Source organism: Mytilus californianus, unplaced genomic scaffold (genome assembly GCF_021869535.1).
Source record: "Mytilus californianus isolate M0D057914Y unplaced genomic scaffold, xbMytCali1.0.p SCAF_4, whole genome shotgun sequence".
Classification (NCBI taxonomy): domain Eukaryota; kingdom Metazoa; phylum Mollusca; class Bivalvia; order Mytilida; family Mytilidae; genus Mytilus; species Mytilus californianus.
This window is the reverse complement of record NW_026262690.1, coordinates 62,106,354-62,128,087: the sequence shown is the minus strand read 5'-3', so window position 1 is coordinate 62,128,087 and position 21,734 is coordinate 62,106,354. Positions and strand designations below refer to the sequence as shown.

At 30.6% G+C, this 21,734-nt stretch overlaps 1 protein-coding gene across 3 annotated transcripts in view; it reads right to left on the bottom strand.

The window, feature by feature from the left end:
• The window catches only part of LOC127698601 (exportin-1-like), a 41,338-nt gene extending 20,020 nt beyond the window's left edge, over positions 1–21,318 (bottom strand). The window contains exons 1-17 of one of the 3 annotated variants that reach the window (XM_052202133.1): positions 21,220–21,318; positions 14,373–14,525; positions 13,913–14,087; positions 12,504–12,610; positions 11,550–11,665; positions 11,104–11,218; positions 10,142–10,261; positions 9,263–9,317; positions 8,797–8,870; positions 8,086–8,244; positions 6,885–7,085; positions 6,284–6,422; positions 5,937–6,040; positions 5,077–5,154; positions 3,001–3,157; positions 2,472–2,635; positions 797–1,036 (exon numbers count right to left, since the gene is read on the bottom strand). In XM_052202133.1, coding sequence (XP_052058093.1) covers positions 797–1,036; positions 2,472–2,635; positions 3,001–3,157; positions 5,077–5,154; positions 5,937–6,040; positions 6,284–6,422; positions 6,885–7,085; positions 8,086–8,244; positions 8,797–8,870; positions 9,263–9,317; positions 10,142–10,261; positions 11,104–11,218; positions 11,550–11,665; positions 12,504–12,610; positions 13,913–14,087; positions 14,373–14,504 — 2,136 coding nt within the window. In that variant the 5' untranslated portion in view covers positions 14,505–14,525; positions 21,220–21,318. Of the gene's footprint in view, positions 1–796; positions 1,037–2,471; positions 2,636–3,000; positions 3,158–5,076; positions 5,155–5,936; positions 6,041–6,283; positions 6,423–6,884; positions 7,086–8,085; positions 8,245–8,796; positions 8,871–9,262; positions 9,318–10,141; positions 10,262–11,103; positions 11,219–11,549; positions 11,666–12,503; positions 12,611–13,912; positions 14,088–14,372; positions 14,526–15,219; positions 15,531–20,846; positions 20,920–21,219 lie in introns of those variants that run through there. The other 2 variants (XM_052202134.1, XM_052202132.1) reach the window with 2 other exon arrangements.
• Positions 21,319–21,734: the final 416 nt, after the last annotated feature.

The window sequence follows — 21,734 nt, the reverse complement described above, 5'->3', positions numbered from 1 at the left end:
AAAAAAGAAGATATCTATTTTCATAATTTAGTCAAAGCCCTCAGCTCTCATAATCACTTGATCACTAACTAACAGTGATGTATAACCACAACAAATCTGGAACGCCAGAAAAAAGTCAAAAATTCTGACAAGAAACACAGTACAGAAAATTTATGAATGAATAATAATAGGAATAGAAAATCTTGTATTTTTAGAGAGATTTGTTGTAATTTTAACATACTGATACAGTCTCTGTTTTTAAAGTTCTACATCATTGGGCTATTGAAACACCTCCAATCTGATTTAGATATTAAGGTTCCAACTCCTACAGGCCAAGCTGACCTAATGTGGATTTGACTATTCTTTTTATCTCCCTCTTGGTCATATAGCTCCTCAAGTACTCATACATCTCCCCTTTGGTCATATAGCTCCTCAAGTACTCATACATCTCCCTTTTGGTCATATAGCTCCTCAAGTACTCATACATCTCCCCTTTGGTCATATAGCTCCTCAAGTACTCATACATCTCCCTTTTGGTCATATAGCTCCTCAAGTACTCATACATCTCCCTTTTGGTCAAATAGCTCCTCAAGTACTCATACATCTCCCCTTTGGTCATATAGCTCCTCAAGTACTCATACATCTCCCTTTTGGTCATATAGCTCCTCAAGTATTCATACATCTCCCCTTTGGTCATATAGCTCCTCAAGTACTCATACATTCTTGGCTTTCAAAATTTGGGGTTTGAGCATTCCTAATTAATTTAGAAAAGTTAAATCACAACTCATTTTTTGACAGATAAACTAAAATCACCTACTTGTGCAACATATGGATGTCCTAAAGCTTTACAAGCTCGGACATTTGTCTTTAAGATATTTCCTAGCTGTTTTACTGCATCAGGATCTTTCAGTACTTCCACATTGTGTGTTGCTTGGTTAATGATACCATCCCACACTTGGTTAGGTAACAACATATAACGTTCTATCAAGTGTTCTTGAGCTACTTGATCAGTCTGTGCACTTATCATCATACCTACTGCCTCATAGAATGTATGCACCTAAAATTGAAAAAAAAATCTCACCTACTTGTTTATCTAAAAAGAGCTGCAATGCAACACACTCGTTAATTTGCAGTCTTTATTTCTATGAAATTTGAGCTAGATTTTTGTTCCCATTAGTTTTTATATTGTGTTTAATATTTATGCATGCAAATAGTCTTTCAGATAAAAGACTTTTAACTTTAATAGTGTTTCACATCTACTAACATATAATGTCTGCACTTTAAAAACTTTGCCAAATAAAACAAGATTGCACACAAGATATTGAATTTATTTTGAAGTTTGATGCGCATTTGGAAAATTTATTTCTCATTAGTAGTACTCAAACAAATATAAGAAATTTGAAAATACTAAAATTCCATTAAGGGTCTACAGAATGCAAAAAAAGAAAGAGAAGTGAGCGGATTAAACTAATGTAACATTTTCAAAAGCATTGCACAATTTCTAATATATAAGTGATTTTCCTTACAACCCAATGTCCAAACAATTAATGACAATGAATTAAATCAAATAAAACAAGCTTTGATAAACATTAAAAAGGACTTTAGTTAAATTTTCTTAGTGGTATACAATAGGAGAAAATCTACAAATCATCAGTAATATCATAAAATGAATTAAGAGCTGCGCCATGAGCACATAATACGCATGTCGCATTTTCAAAGAATAAAGTTTCATAACTCCTCAATATCATATCAGAAATTTATAAAAAACTAAAGGGAGGTTATTTTAATAGATATAAAACAGTCACCAAAGGTTCATGAAAACTGCTCAAAGCACTTTTGAGTTATTGTCCAAAAACTGCAAAATCCCCCCTTTTTTATGAATAAAATCCCATAACTCGGAAACGAAAAAGCTAAAATTTATAAAAATTGAAAGGGAGCTTACGTCAATAGATATAAACAATTCACCAAAGTTTCACGCAAATTGCTCAAAGTATTTTTAAGTGATAATTGAAAACTGGAAAATCACCTTTTTTTAATGAATAAAACCCCATAACTCGGAAATGTAAAATCTTAAATTTATAAAAATTAAAAGGGAGCTCACAACAATAGATATAAACAATTCACCAAAATTTCATGCAAATTGGTAAAAGCGTTTTTGAGTTATTGTCCGACATGTTGACGACGGACGGACAGACGGATGGACGGACAGACAACGGTATACCATAATACGTCTCGTAAACGGGTGTATAAAAATATGACCATCTTAGTTTTTAACCAAAAATATGGATACAAGTTATCTAGAAAATATTTTAATATGGCCTTATGAGAGGCAATTAATACTGAATAAGAGCTCAACAATGACGTGTGTGTCAACTTGTTAAGGCCAACATGTTTTTTTGTTTAACAAAGTTTTTCATTTGGAAATTGTCCTCGTCAAAATTAACAAGCAGAAGTTAAACCAGTATTATTTTTATCTTAACCAAACAACTTACTTGTTGTGGCTGAAGATCGCAAATAATTGTATTAATTCCATTTAATATTTCCTCAATGAATGGCATCACTTCTCCAACCTGGACCTGTACAAAATGTCGTCTACATTTTTGTGCTATTTTGATGAATGTATCACAAGCCATATCCTGCACACCATCATGCGTCTCTGAAGTAAATGTCAATACAACTTCAATTACTCATGCCAAAACAGTCAACATGTACAAATTCAAGTAACAGCTTTGCCATGACCAAACAATGCAGTCATCTCATCAGGACCACAAGCCGGCCTCACACCATCACATTTCCATGGTGTTGCTGATTGGTAGTATAAAAACACAAAACTTTAAATAAGATATTCTAAGAATTATTAATCGCAAGTTTGGTAGGTACAGTGGTTTCAGAGAAGTTGAAAAATTTAAGATGACAGTTGCTGGATGATGACAACAGTACACATGGATAATAGGGCTAGGCAAGATTGATAGAGAAAGTGTGTTACAGCAATTCACCTTAATATTATACAAAATAACTTACCATGCATGAATTCAAACAATTTGTTAACTACTGTTTTCAGGAATTTCCAATGAGCACGAAGGAATCTTGGATACTGTCCCACCACATACATAATATTACTAGCTATTATTGCCTTATTGTCTTTTCCTCTTTTTTGTTCACACAACCCTAACAAGTCCTAAAATACATAATATACATTAGTCAACATTTTGAAACATGCAATTTGATTAAACTCAAAACACTGAAAAATCATGACCATGAAAAAGAACATCAATTTCTAAATTATCTTTTTTTCTACCTAATTATAAAATCAAACCAACTTGACATAATTGTTTTCAAAATAATAAAATATATAATCAGTGAAGAAATTTTACTTTAAAACAATAGAATATTGAAAACATAAACATTTAAATTTTCGCAACACCAACCAATATAATACAAATTGTACTCATTAAATTCATGCTTTCTTTATATAAAAAAAGTCAATTTCGTCAATTCAGAAAACCTTCATGCATAAATATTTCATACATATATAACAAATTTAATGCAAGGCTAGTTTTTAATTTGTTGGTTTACAGATCCCGCCAACCAGACTTTCTACTTTTCAGAAGAAAAAAAAATCAAAGTTTAATGCTTTTTATTCCTTGAACATAAGAAACCTTTCTAAATAGGTCATTCTGCAATTTTGTCATCATTCACCAGGATATTTTAGATTAGCTGACATAGACGAAATATGACTTAAAAGTTGAGTTAACAGAAATCGTCCAAAAATGTTGTCCTTTCCTTATCAAAAGAGTTGTTACCAGCTGTCAAAATGCACAAAGCCAATATCACTGAGTATATCAACTTTCCCAATGGACTGGTATACTCCAAAATGTTACTGTAATTTTAAGGAATAATAATCATAAGCAGAACAAACTTATTGAAGTAAAATTCAATTACACAGTTAAGCTGTACACATTTGTCTTATCAGATTCCCTCCAAACCTGATGACCTGAACATTTCAAATTGAATTCTATAAACCACAAATCAAAAAACCTAGGCCTAATTGTACCATATGTATAGTCATCAGGGAAGGTACTATGAAAATGTTCTAAAGGAGAACCAACCCAAATATCAATCTCAAAATGTCTTTCCCAGATACAATGTTTGTTTTATATTGTTATTTCTAATTTAATGAACATGATGACATGTAATATATTTACTAATTAGCAGAAACCATTCCATCACAGTCAGTTAAAAAGCCAGTCACCCTGCAAGAAACAGTAGCAGTGTCACTATTTCACCTCTTGTAAACTCTTTCTCATTAATTAATTAGTCTAAATCTAAAATTAAAAATTTAATTTTATATCTTGACTTTTGTTTAGTTTACAAGTGATGATCTATAGTTTTAGAAAAAATAAATACATGCAATATAATTTTTTTTCTTGGTGCAATCAGTTCTCCAAACCTCTACTTAGTATCTAAATTATTATTTTGAACTGTATATTATTTTTATTTTTGAAATCTTTCACAAAAAATATTTAAGTTAGTCAAGATAGTTTCTGTCAGACAGGTACTCATTGATCTGCTAAAAAGTTGTCTCATGACTACAATAATATTGAATTCTAGTGAACTGATAACACCAATTATAGTCAACAGAAATAAGGCCAAACAAAATAATTCCATGATTCTCATTTCATTCTTTTTTTAAATTTTGCCATGCAGATTTATTTTATTTTTTCTGGTATTGGCAAGAACTATTTCCATATTAAAATGTATGTTTTTCTTACATATATCAATAATTACAAGAGAAAAAAAAATCTGCAGATAATAAAAGGAAGGAAGGATATGAGAATAAGGAATCTAATTATCTGGCCTAAGCAGTACCATGAACACTGTAAACAAAACATTTTTTTCTGTATCACCTATTTCCATCCCCCCCTTTTCAACCAATATTTAGAGATATAATATACAGTTTAGAATTTAGTGTTTTCATGAAAAGATATCCAACACTAGATTCCATTCTGTTAACATAAATTAAGATCAAATCTGTGTCTTGCAAACAATATTCATGGCGATATAAAAAAACTGACAAACAATTATTTATATTCTTACCTTTATAACTGTAACTAAGAATCTTTTTTCGTCATCTTCGTGCATAGCCCCACTTATTGAGCCTATTGCCCAACATAACTAGAAGAGAAATTTTTCAAAACTTAATTGGATGTCAATTTTCACTAAATTTGTATTTTCATGAACTAAAAAATATCAGTGTCTAATTGTGACTATTATAACTGATTAACTGAACAAAACTTGAATGGCATGAAATCCATAAAATCATTTCATTTGAACGTTTTATTTCATGTCCATTATTCTGATTAAACAAGGTGAACAATCAGATGATATCAAATCCAAAATTTATTCAGAAAGACTACATTTGATTGATTGATTTCTATTTAATGGCGGTCAGTGTTTATTGGTGGAGGAAGCCGGAGAGCCTGGAGAGAACCACGACCTTCGGTAGGAAAATTGACATTCCTAGTCAATTAAGATTAGTCGAGTGCACCTGCCCTGTGCGGGATTCAAACTCACAACCTCAGTGTTGACTGGCTAGTGATACAGTGGTTGGACTACTTAGACCACTCGGCCACCGAGGCCCCGTCACTCAAATAAAAACTAAAGGCTATTATGTTACTACCAAAATTCAAAATTATATAATATCAAATCAACTTGGTGTTTTTGAGGAAAATGTTGTTTTATTTTTCAATTACATTGTAGTAAATGTTGTTTTCTTTTCGATTACATAGAAGTAACTGAACATTTGTTGATTCAAGCAATTCAACCTAGTAACGACTTGTCCATTGCGGATTCGACCGTAAATCTTAGCCAATGAAAACATAACTGTTACATAAAAAATGCATTAGAATTTTACATCTGACTTCTAAATTTGTTGAGATAATATTCTAGCTACTAACTGTGTTCAAGTTTTGCCATGACCATTCTGTACCATTGACCTGATTATGTAATTTTTCTGTCATTATTGATTCTGTGTCTGCGTAGTCAAGATGAGTCAAATATACTGTAAAACAAAACATACATTTATTCTCTTTAAAACCAAAGTGCTTTGATTTTTTTTTATTAAATTCATAAATGAACCAAATCATTTCAAGTTAAAACAACTTAATTAAAATTTTGTTTTTTTACCTGTGTATATGTCTCTATTTCCTCTCGTCCCAAGTTACCATAAAACTACAACAATAGAAATTTATATGATCTGCACAAAACTTGAATACTGATTAAACATATTTAAGAACAAGCATACCTAATGTTTCCCTCATATTTTTATATAAGTTAATAGAGTCTGTGTCTTTTAAAAATTCTCTGACAACCTCTCCTTGGTCTGTTTCCACAACCAATACTTCTTCAGGTTTTGCCATCCTAGATATCATAACTCTCCTTACCTGTATAAAATAATATAGTTTTATAAAATAAAGCAAAACAAAATTAACCAATAGAAACACTGAGAATGAATCTTTTTGCAACATGTAAGAGATGAAGTATACTTTTAATACAAGCTTTCTAAAAAAAAAAATTTTTAAATCACAAGAAACCAATCTTGCTTTTGTATAATCAAATTAGACAGAATGAATAAAAAAATCTGATCTGATAATATGTGCCATGTTAAGAATATTTATTACTATAGATGAAATTTTGTGACAAATAATTGCTGATTGTTAAGAAAATGGGAAATAACAAAAACCATGAAGCATTTCTAATCTAAAAGATAATTGCATGATACAGTAATAGTTGTATGTTAATTATCTTGAATGACATCTGTTGTGTGTACTTTGCTTCTTTAAACTGTTTGTTCCACTTATCAACAAGAAATGTCCAGTATGAACCAGCTAAAACTCAATACAAACCCTGGATAGTACTTGATTATACAACTGCCTTCTAGCTGGCATTTCATTATGATGAGACTTTCCAATTAGCAATGGGGATGTAGATGTTGTGAATGGACTTTCCCTATATAAATCTGAAGCTAACGTATTCCAATACTCTAAAACTATTTTGAAGATTTCGACATCCTTTACTTCAGAAATGAGGATGAGATAATGTAATGCCTACAACACAAACAAAACGTTCATATATTTTTATTGTTTAAATCTAATTCCAATTATTTTTAAAAATTTGTTCCTTTCATTTATTTCAAGTCACTGTTCAATAGGTTCCTTGAACACAGAATGAAATGAGCCTATTCTAAATTGCACAACATTGCCAATGCTATACAATTATTGACGTTTGATGAGGTTGATACAAAGATTTATCAACCACAGATATATAATATTATATAATATTAACCAAAGCCAAAGGCCAAGGGCGAATGTCATATCTTTGGGGTTGATAAATTATTGTATCAACTTACATCAAAGGTCAACAATTGTTTTATCATATGACTTTTTTTTTAACCTTCTCCAATGTTCTGTTTTTGCTCAAGATATTTAGCTGCTCCTTGTTTTTATACTAAATATATCATCTACTTTTGCAGTTGCTTACTTTTATATTTGCTGAAATATTTAATAAAATTTATTAAAAAAAATTAACACTGAAAAAGAGAAGAAAAACAAGAATTTGCATGAAGTCATAAACCTATGTCATTGACGTGCATACGGATAACTATTTTTAGGTACACATTAGCTGTTCCAAATCTTATATTAACCTCTCATGATTTTTCCAGCTGTGAATATATTGTTTTATAATTGAAGATTCCTATACTTTTAGCTAATCAGAAAAGATAAATTTTATAGTCATTTAAATATACTTATTACTGCACAAAATATCTTATTTAAGTGATTCAGGTATATAAGCTTATTTTCATGTATGTTTTAGGACAACTTCATACATTGAAAACAAGACAATCCAACCCAAATAAATAAATGAAACTGTAAATAAGTATTGATATTACCCCCCAAATATACAAGAAGCAATGATTACTCAGCAATTGTACAACTATAACCTTTGTCAATGAGTCTATTTACCAAAAGAGAAAAAATTAAGGACAATCCTTATATCTGTTAATCATTACTGCTTTGTATAACAATAAGGGATAATCAGAAAACTCACCTCTAATAATTCTTCATGTAATTCTGTTTTTCTCTCTATTAACATGCCATGTTCTTTTAAAAAAGTACACAAGAAAAGACTAAGATTTTGTATAAACTTCTGTTCATCATCTGTTCCCTTTTGGTAGGCATCTTTCAAATTTGTTTGTAAAGGCAAAACCTGCAAAAGATATATTTGTATTTACTCATCCTTGAACATGTTGGAAATATAACAAAGTCACACCATTCTTATCTTTATCATAGAACCACACATAGGGAAACTTCTTTTATTTATGGGTGCATATTTTTGGGATTTTTATCACATTTATTGCTTCATTGGCCCACAGGCTTGTTTCTTGTTTTGAAACCCCCCAAAAAACTATTAATAGAATTCTACCATTTTTCTCCCAGTATTTATTAAGTTTTCAGAAAATTCAAAAAATTTGTAACATATAAATGGCTATTTTTCAATAATGAATTCAGACAACCTTGATCTTGATGTCATAAAAGATTATATCCCTTCAGATTGCTTAACATCATTAAATATTTGAAGAAGATTAAATGCAAAACTGAAACTGCACTGTGACATTGATCTTTTGTCTTTTTAATTAATGTTGCAAATATTTTTGAAATTCAACTGGCATTAAATTTGTTCAATGGCCAAGCATTAAGCATTGGATTCAATACTGGAGTTCTTTCATCTCTTAATCATTGTAATTGTCTTTTGACTTACCTGTTTGAGTTGTGTCATGGCAAGAGTAAATAACTGGATAAACTGTTCATCATATTGCGATACTTGTACAGCAGCTGTGAAAGAAGAATCTTCTATTTTCATATTGCCATGCGATGAAAAAAATAACTAATCAATATCTAACATACACAAAACCAAAAAATGAAAAAGAAAAAAAAAACACAAAAATTGATAACTTCAACTCCAATTGATACTATAGTTTCCCACAATGTAGTATCAAATGTGAGTCTATTTTATGAGCATTTACATCATAAAAATCACTATGCTTTAAAAAAAAAATTCAAAAGACAAAAAATCATTCAAATGTTGTTAGTTTTGGATGGACAAACATCCTGTTAAAGCAACAAGTATTCTTCAGGCTCAGTTATTTTATTTCCTTTTTACAACTTTATAATATACATCTAGAGATCAACAATAAGGGACAAAAAAAAAACACCTTCAAACTTACCTATTTCTGTGAGACATTTTAAAGTTACATTTCTAAACATTGGCACAGACAAGAACTGAAATAAAAAGTATAATAATAATGTGTCATAATGTGTAATTGTCACATCTACTTCAAAGAAACTGTATTTCCAGTGATAAAATTCAAAGAAAATTGTACTTAATTTTCTTAATAAAAGGTTATACAAACAACATAAAAGAGATACTAGAAACTACAGGATAGTATCCTCACTTCAGATTTCAAAGAACAGAAGTCATGTGACTGTGTTGTGGGTACACACCAAAGTAAGTGCATTAATATTTACAGACATTAAAAGGGCCAACCAGCATTAGTTTTACTGATTAATTCAATTGTTTTCCTTGCACTCTTTTTCTTATTGAATGTTTGTGTTTGACACTGACACAAAAAACTTGTCTTCCTTCTTCTGAGATAAGTAGGAAAGAAACAAACAAATTTGTCTGATTTGCACTTTGAAATAGACATCTGCACAGAAATGTTTCAAATACATTCAAATGTAAACTAAGATATTTTGATGATTTTAAAAACACCAAAGAATCAATATAATCATAACATAATACAACAGAGACACAACTACTAACAATTTTAAACAAATCTGTCTTAGTTGACTTCCTGGTTTAAAGAAAAAGTCCATGTTCTTGTAAGAAATCACATCCCTAAACCAGAAAATTAATTTGGAAAACAATGAAGAACACAACTCTTCAAGATAAGAAGCTATTCTGTCATGTATTGCTCTCCTTCGCAAGTAAAGTGATTTTGTTGAGTAAAAGTTTTCACTTCTGAGAGGGCAAACCAATATGTCTCCCTGCTTAATAATATGTGGGTGAGAAATAACAAGTAGCTAGTCATATTTTGAATGCTTACCTTATAAATTAGAGTTGTTATCAATTTTGTTTCAAAAATATAACCTAAGGGAATCCAATTAAGAAATCTTAGTAATGTTTCTAATGTTGATCCTACTAATGGAGCATTCTGGGAATTTTCCTACAAATTAAAATGACACAAGTTACAACTTTGAACAAGTTTTATGTACATCAAAACATTTACAACTGACAAAGACTAAATCGCTTTGCCAAACATTCGGGACAAGCATATTTTGTTTGAAAGAATGATTTTTTATTGAAATCACATGCAATCAGACATTGTACAATACAAATATTGTGTTCAAATACAATTAAGGCATATTCATATACTACAAAAATGTATACAAATATTGTCTCTAAATATGCTCTTTCTGGTATGAGACAACAGTTATCTTCAATTGTTCTGAATATGAATGAAATATTTGGCACTGGACATTAAACAACCATCAAACTATCAATTAATCATTTGAAATCTATGATTTCACTTTGGGATCATCCAAACAAAGTTAACTATCAATAAGAAAAACTTAAGACAAGCCTAATTTCTAAAAGACTAAATATTTGAACTTTAAGAAACAAATCGGATGAGGGCTGAATCAATGTAACACACATTGTATCCAGGGAAGGCACTTTAAAAAAGGGTGTCCACTAATGACAGTAATTCCATCATTTTTTCTAAAATTGTCGTTCAGAAAAGTAGAAGAAAGCACTAACCCATGAGTGTTTCTGATTGCCTTTCCTGTTGATCATATATGTGAGAATGTTAAATCAATTATTCAAACATTGTTGGATTACATAAACCTATCTATACCCGCTATGCAACTGCTTATCCTCATGTTGCTGAAGATTCAACAAATAAACAACTTTATGACTATGAAAATGTATTGCTTATTAGTGGAATTGTTATGTGTAAAGGGAGAATTTACTTATTTGGTACTCACTGAAGAGTGAAGGTCTACTTACCATAACAAACTGACACAGCTGAAAAACTGATGAAAATTCACTGCACATACTGTCTTTTAAATGTTTTGCCTTAGCTTGTGTCATCTGACCACTACTGAAGTCAAATACTTCTTCACTGGAAATAAAACACAGCATTGTTATTTTAACAATCTAGCTAAAGATATTTTATATCCAAATTCAACCATAAACTTTTCCCCAAGTGTGATAAATACACCAAACTTTAATACCATCAAACAAAATTTAACATGGATCCTTCTGATGTAAAGTTGTGTGTAAGATTCTTTGTGACTTTTAAAGTTTTATGTCATTCAAAGAAATATTGAATTAATTATCAAAACTTTAACCTGAAATGGGAAGGATGAATCAAGTACAGAAACAAAAACATAATGCTCCCTACTATTGTAGGCGGGGTTTTATTAATTATTACAAGAAGTTAAAATACTTACCTTAACAATTTCATGATAGTAAGATTATTCTGACAAAGTGATTCATTCGTTTTACTAGCACCAACAATATCACTGATAAAAGAAGGCCAATTTCTTGGCCACTCATATTTTAATATCTGCAAAAGAAAAACATTTATTAGCGGTATTATATAGATAAAGTTTAAAAATAAAGAGCTATGCTTTAAAAAAAAAACACAACTGAAGCATTCAAAAGGGAGTATGGATTAAGTACTGTGCTAAGACAATGTAAAGTGTCTGGCATACAGGTATCTTTGTTACAACTCCCAAATTACTAAGAGCAAATCTGCTGAAATTCCCGACAGCATTTTTTTTCTTAAGAATTCAAAAACAATTGTTGTCTATAATTTTTAGCTACCTTTAAAAGTTTTCCTTAAAAGTCAAGAATCATTGTAGAAAAATTCCAGATTGATAGGTCAAATAGAATATAATTGCAATTTTTCTAAAGATTATTAGATTAAAATTTTAATTTAACAATTGTTGTTTTATCTAATTGACATGACCTAATATTTTTTTTAATAATTAGTCCTTATTTTCAATTATTATAAAGCTTAATTCAGTTTTAATTTGACATAATTCATAAAATAAAAGTACAATCACTGATGTCTGCATATTCATAATAAATGTAGTTCTCTCTGGTAAGTAGCCAATATTTTTGTGGTGTTACAATAGTAAATATTGATGATGTTACACAACATTGTACATTTGGTCGCTAGAAATTCTATCATTTGACATATATTAGGATGCCTTTAATATAATATTCTAACTTTTCCATGTTTTATTTTTACTTAAAATTTTTGTTCTTTTGGAAAATTATGGGTACAAATCTAAGACAAAGTTTCCTAACTGGAATTGGCAAACAGTGATTCATATATACCCCCGAATTATATCAGTTTATAAATATTTAAAATGTGTAATTGGACAATTAATACTTACTTGGACAAGAATCATATTAAGTTTGCCTAAGTAAACCTTTTCCTTCTCTAGTGAGGCACTATCTGATGATGTTTTTATGATGAGACCAACAATATATTTCTTTATTCCTACAAAATACAACATTTTCAAATTTCATTTAACACCAAATGTTTTCCTGACATGGTGAGGCCAAAAAATAATAATGTGTGCATTTACCAACACCTGCTGAAAAAAATAAGGTCATTAGGTCAGCAAAACTTTTTTTCTTTTGTTTATCAGGTCAGCAAACCAGAAATAGCCTTATCAGGTTCCAAATCCAGTATTGCATTTAACTATATATCTATTTAGCAGTCATTTTTTGAAGTTGTATTTGTCAGTCAGATATGTTTTACTCCGTTTTACATCACTGTCAAGAACATTAATTGGTAAATATAATGTGCCTAATTTCATAGAAAATAAGTTGGGGTCGGTGGGCAACTTAAGTATATGTACTTCCAAGTACTGCATCTGTTTTTGAAATTTCTTATACAAGTTTTAATTTAATATACAACTGTTTTATTGCTGTGATCTTATTTGTTACAACAAAGTTCAATTCGAGTTTAAAAGAAATTTCTTGCTTCTATACAATAAGTGTAAACCGAATGAATAAATGATGTGAACTTGTCAAATATGAATCCATAATAATTAATTCTTTATTTAAAGAGGGTAACACAGTTAGTTACAACAAACTAATCTTCCAGAGGCCCTCATACAAATTGCAATACAATCAAAAACAGGTATTTACACATAGTTAATTTACAATCATATAGTTCGATGTATCATTATAAACATGATAAAAGATATAACTGTTGAGGTACATGTAGTAAAAAATTTATAAAAAAATATAAGATACAAATCAAAATAATATATTGTAGAAAACAGAAACTTTTTAAGACTGTGTCAAGTACTTCTTTAAAAGTAAAAGTGTTTTGGGCTTTGCACATTTTGTGTGGTAGTCCATTCCATAGAACTGATCCAGAATAAAAAAAGATTTCTTAAACAGTTCAGTTTTTGGCTTAGAAAATATCTGATTACCTTTAGTAAGGAGGATTATTAGTTTCAACTTTTGAACTAGGTACATTGGTGCATTCCTTTTACAAATATACAATTTAACACTTCTTTCCAAACTTAATATAACTTATATAATTACTCTTTTCAAAAAACGCAGTCTTATACATTAGGCTTTGTGTACATATGGGTTATACTTACTTTTCATTCAGTCAAAAAAATTTTCAATGGAGTAAAAATATTTCACTGCAGAAAAAAACCTGTTACAACTCTATACACTACATCTTATTTTATATACACAATATGCATCTACAGAGTATTTATCGTTTTTTTTTTTAATAAATAAAACCATAAATCAGTTAACTAGCACTTTATCAATATACCTTCACACTGGGCTCTGGGAAGAACCTTCCATCGTGTTTTAATAACATTCTCTAAGATTTGTAGTGCGTAATATTTAGTCTGTTGATTACTAGAATATTCTAAAATTGTATCCACTCTGGTCCATGCATCAGGGTGTTCTTTTAATGCTGTCAAAACTTGTTGAGCCATTTTTTGCTAAAAAGACAGTTTAAAAATAGATATAGGTATCTAAAATGGCCATACCTAAAACATACAACTAAAAAGTGTGGCAAATCATAGAATTATTTGACAGAGAGCTATAATAGTCAACAAATATTTTTGGTTTATGAATTTCATAACCTTCGAAGTTGTACTTTTTCATTTAGATCTAATAGTCTTTTTTAAAATACAAGAATGGAGATTACCATTAACATATTTATCTGATTAGCTGTTGTGCATTTGATGACAAATGAACTAAGAGAAATAAAAATAACTTTATACCTGAGTGCCATTGCCAGTGTACATTAAGGAAACCACATTGTCCAGGAGGTTGATATCCAGCTTCTGGCTAAAGTCCAGAAGCTTGGACACCTCATCGGATAAATTAGCCGAGTTCATAACTATGGGCGGCATTCACAATTTTTTTTTCTTGACCTAAAATAAAAGTAGTAATATAATTATTATATGAAAACGTTCACCTTATTTTATGTCTTAGTATCAAGAGTCAACTGACTATTTCTGTAAAATTGATTTATTTGTAGATCTTGTCAAGATGATCACTTTCGCTTTTTTAAAGTTTCTCTTTTATCATTTTAGTTTTCAAGATATTAGGCACAAAATGAAGAAAAAAAATCTAAATAAACAATAAAGGGCAATAATCCTAAACACATGCTTAATGGAGCTGTCTGATAGTTTTGATCTAAATAAATGGCACAAAAATCTGATTATTTTGAACATTTCTGCCCCAGTAAGATTTTCTCAATCTATAAGAGTTTACAACTATCCCAGGTTAAGGGAGGGTTGAGCGCTTGCAAACATAATTCTATGTTTGCCTGTCCCCAAGTCAAGAGCCTGGAGTACAGTGGTTGTGTTTGGTGCATGACGGTCATATTTTTTTATGTAAATTGTTTTGTTCTAAATTTGATTTCTCTTTTGAATTCTTTCATGTTTTTCATGTCCAGGCCTTTTATAACTGACTATACGGCATGGGTTTTCTCATTGTTGAAGGCTTTATGGGGGCCTATAATTGCTTACTACCACTTCATTTTAACTCTGGTGGATAGTTGTCTCATTGGCAATCATTACACATCTCCTCATTTTTACATACAAGACAATACTTGCAATTTACCCCTATGTACTATTTTTAGCCTTCCTAGCCATATTGGTTGGCATACTGGATTACCGGACACATTTTTTAAACCAGATACCCCTAGGATGATTGTGGCCAAGTGTGCTAAAAAGGAATCCAAAATCAAAATAAGCTTTAAATTTTCTGAAATGTAACGCATTTAAAATGAAGTTATCTAGTTCATCTCTTGCCTTAACACTTTTCCAAGTGCATGGGTTACTCTGAATTCAAAGTGTAAACACCGATTTCAGACGATATGAATTTGTTTTTCCAGTAAAATGTAAGGAGATGTGGTATAATTGCCAATGAGATAACTATCCATCAGAGACCAAAATGACTTAGATGTTAGCAACTATATGTACAGCCTTCAACAAATAGCATAACCCATACCACTTGCAAGCTATAAAAGGCCAAGATATGGAAAAATGCAAACAATTTAGCTGAGAAAAACCAACAGCCTAATTTATGTAGTACAAAACAACATACAAAAAACAAATATATAGCAACAAACAACAATCACTGAATTACAGGTTTCAAACTTTGGAGATGCCCAACCCACTTACTTGGGACAGTGTCAGTGGTGAAAAAGCACTACATACAAATAAACTCAATAAAACTGTTGAAAATGAATTGACTCATCAGATTATACAAAGCAAAATAACAACTAACAAAAACAAAGTACTGATCCGAGAGTACTTACTGTTACTAAAAGCTAGTTCAATGCTCATTACAACTTATAATAAAATCATGTATCCAAGATAAAATATCAATCAGTGCACATCCAATAGATTTGTTAGCAGGGTTTCAGCTGGTGTTCTCCTTTACACATTTGGTGAAAAAATAAAATTGTGACATAAAAAAAATATTGGCTAAACTTTTTAGTGAAAAAATAATAACAGTGAGTCCTTCATCTTCCACTTTCATTTCACAGGCTTCTCTGACTTTTTCGTTATCAGTCAACACTCAGCTTTTTAATCTTGAACTTTTCACATGTTTTGATATTGACAGAAAATCAATTATCAGTAAATTGCAAATAAGGTACAAGTATTTGATAGCTATTGATAATAAACTAATCAATAAAAGGTGTTAATTGCAGTCTGTGCCAAACGCCTTCGGTCCTGATCGATGAAATAGATGCAGGACCGCCAAATGGTACGTTAATTCCGGTCCGTATGTCCAGTGTTTTTACCGTCTCGGTTCTGTGACTTATTATTGTATTTTGATATGCGTGAGCACAGATTGATAGAAATGAAAACTTCCAGGTACAATGTTTACTCTGAAGTATGTTCAAGGGGCTTTCCTGGGCAAATGTATCTCAAAATTTGAGAATCCAAAACAATTTCGTCACAGGCTGCTCTAATTTTAAAATGTTCCTGTCTGAGTCATAAAATAAACTCTAATAAAAGACTAATATATATATATACATGTATAACAATTATTTTTATTTAATAAAATTTATCAACTGCTTACCTGAAATGTAATTTTTACCATAAATATCATCATAAAACAACACAGTACATTTAATAACATAAACAACACAATAAGCAGGCTTAAATTAAAATATTGTTTGTTTGCAGTTTACCGACTGACCCTTGAAAATCCTTCTATTGACGAGATCTGGAAATTCAGGTCCTTTCCGGAATTGATTTAAGTCTAGGTCGTTTACACGTTTTAAGTTAGTTTTTTCTTGCCTTCCCGTCAAGCGTTCATGTGACCGTTTAATGATAAAGCACATGGAAATTGTTTACAGGTATCCATGAAGTTATGGAGGAGTACTTTATGCTGTCGACTTCTGTCAATTTTAAGACAAATAACAAACAAAAAAGTTTAATAGTAAACTGTTTATACAGATTCAGGAACATGGAATGATGTCTTTGATGATATCATTGAAGAAGATGCAGTGGATATTCACAACCGACACGATAACTCATCTTTGTCAACTTTCTGTCTCAAACAAATCGGATACAGAATCTTTCGAGCCTGACTTTATGGAACCAATTTCAGTGGTTAAACAATTCGACAGCAGTTTGAAGTATGTCATATTTTCTATAAATTGTTGTGAAGAAGACAAATATGAAACCACTCCTCCATGAAATACAGAAAGATGTAGAGAAAATGAATGATTAGCTTGAAAAATAAATATACTATCTCTATATTAAATCTATCTTCGATTGCAATGAGTATGCTCCTTTAGGATAAGGGGGGATGCCCCACTCATTAATTACAACTATTCTCTTTCTTACAATATTAAATATACCCAAACTTTGTGGCCTGTCACTGTGTGAATTGAATTAAAGCATGTTCTTTAATAGGAGCTACGTGCCAATTTTTTTTCTGCAGTCAAAACATTTCAGTACAGACCATTTACTTTAATGGGGTGCTATGGATTTCACCCCAAACTAGTAAGTTTTCTTTGGTTTTCATTTAGGCCTGGCATCAACATATCTTTCAAAATATAATCTTATTGCATATAATTAAATATTGTTAGAAATGTGAAAACAGTCTTTTTGAAGTTGCTCTTTTTTTCAATAGAGGAAGATTCAATGGCTGACATTTTTTTTTATTAAAAATACACTCTTTAATACATTGTCTTTTGAACATGATAAATCTTTAATATCTACATTTTTCTGATGAAAATACTCTACTCATGAAAACATTCTAGTCAAGAAGCATATACTGTACTGAGGGCCTCAGGGAAGATTAGTTTATTGTAACTAACTGAGTTTACCCTCTTTAAATAAAGAATTTATTATTATTATTATTATTATATATGTCCGTGAATATATTTCTTTAAAACAGTTCTAGTCATTCCTTGTTTATAAGTGTTTCAGTATTTAATAATACCATATTTTATGTCATAAATTGAATTAAAGTTTCAGTTTTAGTTAAAAAGTTTTTTTTTATCTGACAATGCCTGTTCATTTCATGTTGGTTTTCAGTGTTGTTTTAAAATAGGTTTTTTTTTCTTAACAAGAAACTTGGTTTGTGTAGCTGCTTGTTTAAACTTTTTGGCTGATAAAATAAAATATTTTTCCTACCTACCCACCCTTCAGTCTGAAGGTACAGTCGGGAAAATGCAAACAAACATATTTTTAAGGTTGGCCTTAATTGATTTTTTTTCTGACAGACAAAACCTACAACACTGTCTGACCAAATGTCAGACAGAAACCAAGAGTTTGGCAATGACTGTAATTGTATGGGGTTAATAAAACTAGAGGCTCTAAAGAGCATGTGTCGCTCCCCTAGGTCTATGTGCATCTTTAACCATGGAGAGACTCCAACATTGTGGACAAGAATAGAATTTCTGACAGAAATCTCTTTACAATATAGGGCATTAAAACTGGTACATTTAAATGTGTTGTTTTCTTCTTAGCTGATCCTCATGATTATCATTTCAGTTTTAACAAACTACAAAAGAAAACAGTTCCTCCATTAATTGTGGAGCACTATCCATAGGGTATATTGTTATGGGTTAATCATTGATGTGGCAATATTCTATTTTCTTATCTTAGCTGTCAGGACACCTTTTTCTAGTTTATACAATTTTTGATACAATTTATTATATATGTCTCTGCTGAATACAAGTGTAAACTATTTTTAATGATAGCATGGAAGGGGCAGTCAGCACGTTTTACTGTAAAATAAAGGTTAGAAAATCGATCTATATTATGAGAAAGATATCTTTTCTTTTCCCAATAATCATTCAAATTCATTTAATCAGTTGTCATCCAGATTTTTTTTAAAAGTCACCTTGTTTCTGTACTTTTCTACCCGATGGGTAATGTCCCATTGTTAACGTTTTGCCATGACATACTAAAATAAGCGAACAACTCATAGTCCGGTTAAATAAAGGACTTGCTGATTGGTCAATTAGGTATCGTCTAACGAACAATTCTTGGAATGACAACAACTGGTAACTTCTAATGTTGCATTACTCTATTGGAGAGACTGACAGCGATCCTGTTCGCACATATACGAATACACAGCAGGGATTTTTATTTTAAAACATGACAAGGTTAAAAATAGAACTATTGTCAACATATATATCGATCTCTCTGAAATTTTTTTTTGTGATTTTCAACAGTATACTTTAGGGCAAAGTAGCCGTCTGATTTCCGTGCTATAGATAGAGAAAACTGCCTGCTACCAGCTTCTATTGAAAGCCTGGTATACAGTCTATTTAAGTTTTTCAGATATTATGCAAAAAAGTCAAAAAATCATCATTACAATTTACAGGTCAATAACTCCAATAAGAAGTCTTCTGGTGATTATGACCATTTGACTAATTTGTAGATCTTGTATTGCTGATCATTTTTGCTGTTTAAGGTTTCTCTCTATTATAATTTTCAAGATAATAGGCAAACATTTAACATGTTACTTGTGTTATCTGCCAAAATATAAGTAAAATCCCTACCTACCTACCCTACCCGACATGGTTGGGCAACATCAAACAAAGAATTTACTATGGGTGGCCACATAGACCTTATAGTGTTAAATAAATAACATTTAAGAAAAACTTTATTTAAGGATCAATAAGTTTACATGGATTATATTTACAGTAAATTTGTGGGCTCTAAAGACAACATCACCATCAAAATTTGGATGTGATATATATATTTCTTCTCAAAGACTAAGAATTGAACAAGGTTGCTATCAGGGTACTCTCAGACAAGACAGAATATGTCTCAGGTGCACCTCAAATGAAGTTGATGATGAAAATTTTTTTTTATTTTCGTGTACATCATCTCAAGATAAGAGAAATTGTTTAAATTCCACTATTAACTCACTATGCCCAAACTTTATGCATTTGATTCCTAGCCAAAAACTGATATGGCTTTTTAATGTAGAGAATCTTGATATCTGTCTGTGAGTTAGTTGATGAAGACAAAATATAACTTGAAAGATAAATATTTAAATCAGGCTTTCTGCACTAGGTACGAGGTTGGCATGGTGGGGTACAGGAAACATGGTATAAGTTCTATTACCTTTCTGTTTGTGATATTTTTTTATTAAACTGGTAATATTTTATCTTTTTGTAATATGTGCACTTTGGCATATCAATTAGCATTGTCCCTTGATGCCTCTTGCAGTTGTGTCACTTTAAATAGTACTGACTCCTCTGCACCAGGCACGAGGATGACATACCAGTTATGTGCAACTTCTTACAATATCTTACCATATCATTAATCATGTTAATGTCCCGATACACATTTTAATATGCACCCACCATGCCATATAGCACGTCCCTTGGTGCCTCCTGCAGTTAAGCTAGATATATTTAGCCTACTCACAGAATTGTTTTTTGTTACTTTCTAGAGGTGTGCCTGAGACGAAGGTTTATATATACTATATATATACGAATATGTGAAAACTGCTGTTTCTTATTTGTGTTTGTAACTATGTATACTGTATGTTTATTATATTTGTAAAAATAATATTATAATGATATTATATTATGCTCCTTGTGAGCCCATTTGATGGAAATAAAGCATCTTCTTCTTCTATATATATATATACAAATCGACTCCCAACATTATAGCCCTATATTATAATTTATAAAAAGCCTTGTAATAATGGGAAACTATTTACACTGAAGACAAAGCTATGAAAAACTAAATATAAATTACCCTTGTACTTATACATGTCCGTAGCCATAGGAAGCTTTTATGAAGAAGAAAAACTATGCAAATAAGAAAACATAATGAATAATTTCATTTTTTTATATTCAGAAATGTATTTTTAGTCATGAAAAACATATTCTAACTTAATTTTATGAGCATAATGATAGTGGAATTTTCCACCACACTGCCGCTGAACAGTTTGAATTTTACGTCGCAAATCACATGACTAAACAGGCTTCCGTTTGTTTTTGTTTGTATCTTCAAATATGGCTGCCTCCATGAGAGAAATTTCATACGTGTTTAATGAAACTATGACAATGATCAGAACATGACAATAAAACAACGAAATACAAAAACTTCCCCTTATAGCCAATTTTACCTCTTCTAATTCTTCTTCTGGCCAAACCCAACTTCTTGTGAGAAAGCATCAAAAATTGTCCAACCGGTTGAAACTGGCAAGGAACCGCCATTCAGTTTGGTCTTCGGTAAAATCCGTATATTAACTTTAGATAAATTCTGCTATAAAAACCATAAAATAATAATAAACTGGCAATTATTCAATAGCATATATGAAAAAAATATGATTAAATCATTTTTTAATACCCAAGTAAAAACTTCATTAACTCATTAATTAACGTAAAAACATATTTTGTTATCAACTTTTTGATTGGTTTGTGATCTCGCAGGGGAAAAATACATTTTGATTTGTAATTAAGAAATAACAGATATTCAAAGGTCAATAGATATATGTTTCAAAAAATTAGACAATTAATCAGTCTTAAAGAAATTTTTAATTTCCACTTATTAGCAAAATGCGACGATATTTTCTAACGGAAAATTTTTATCGTATATCCAATCAGATACAGTATCTCAAACGCAATATTTGACCTACTT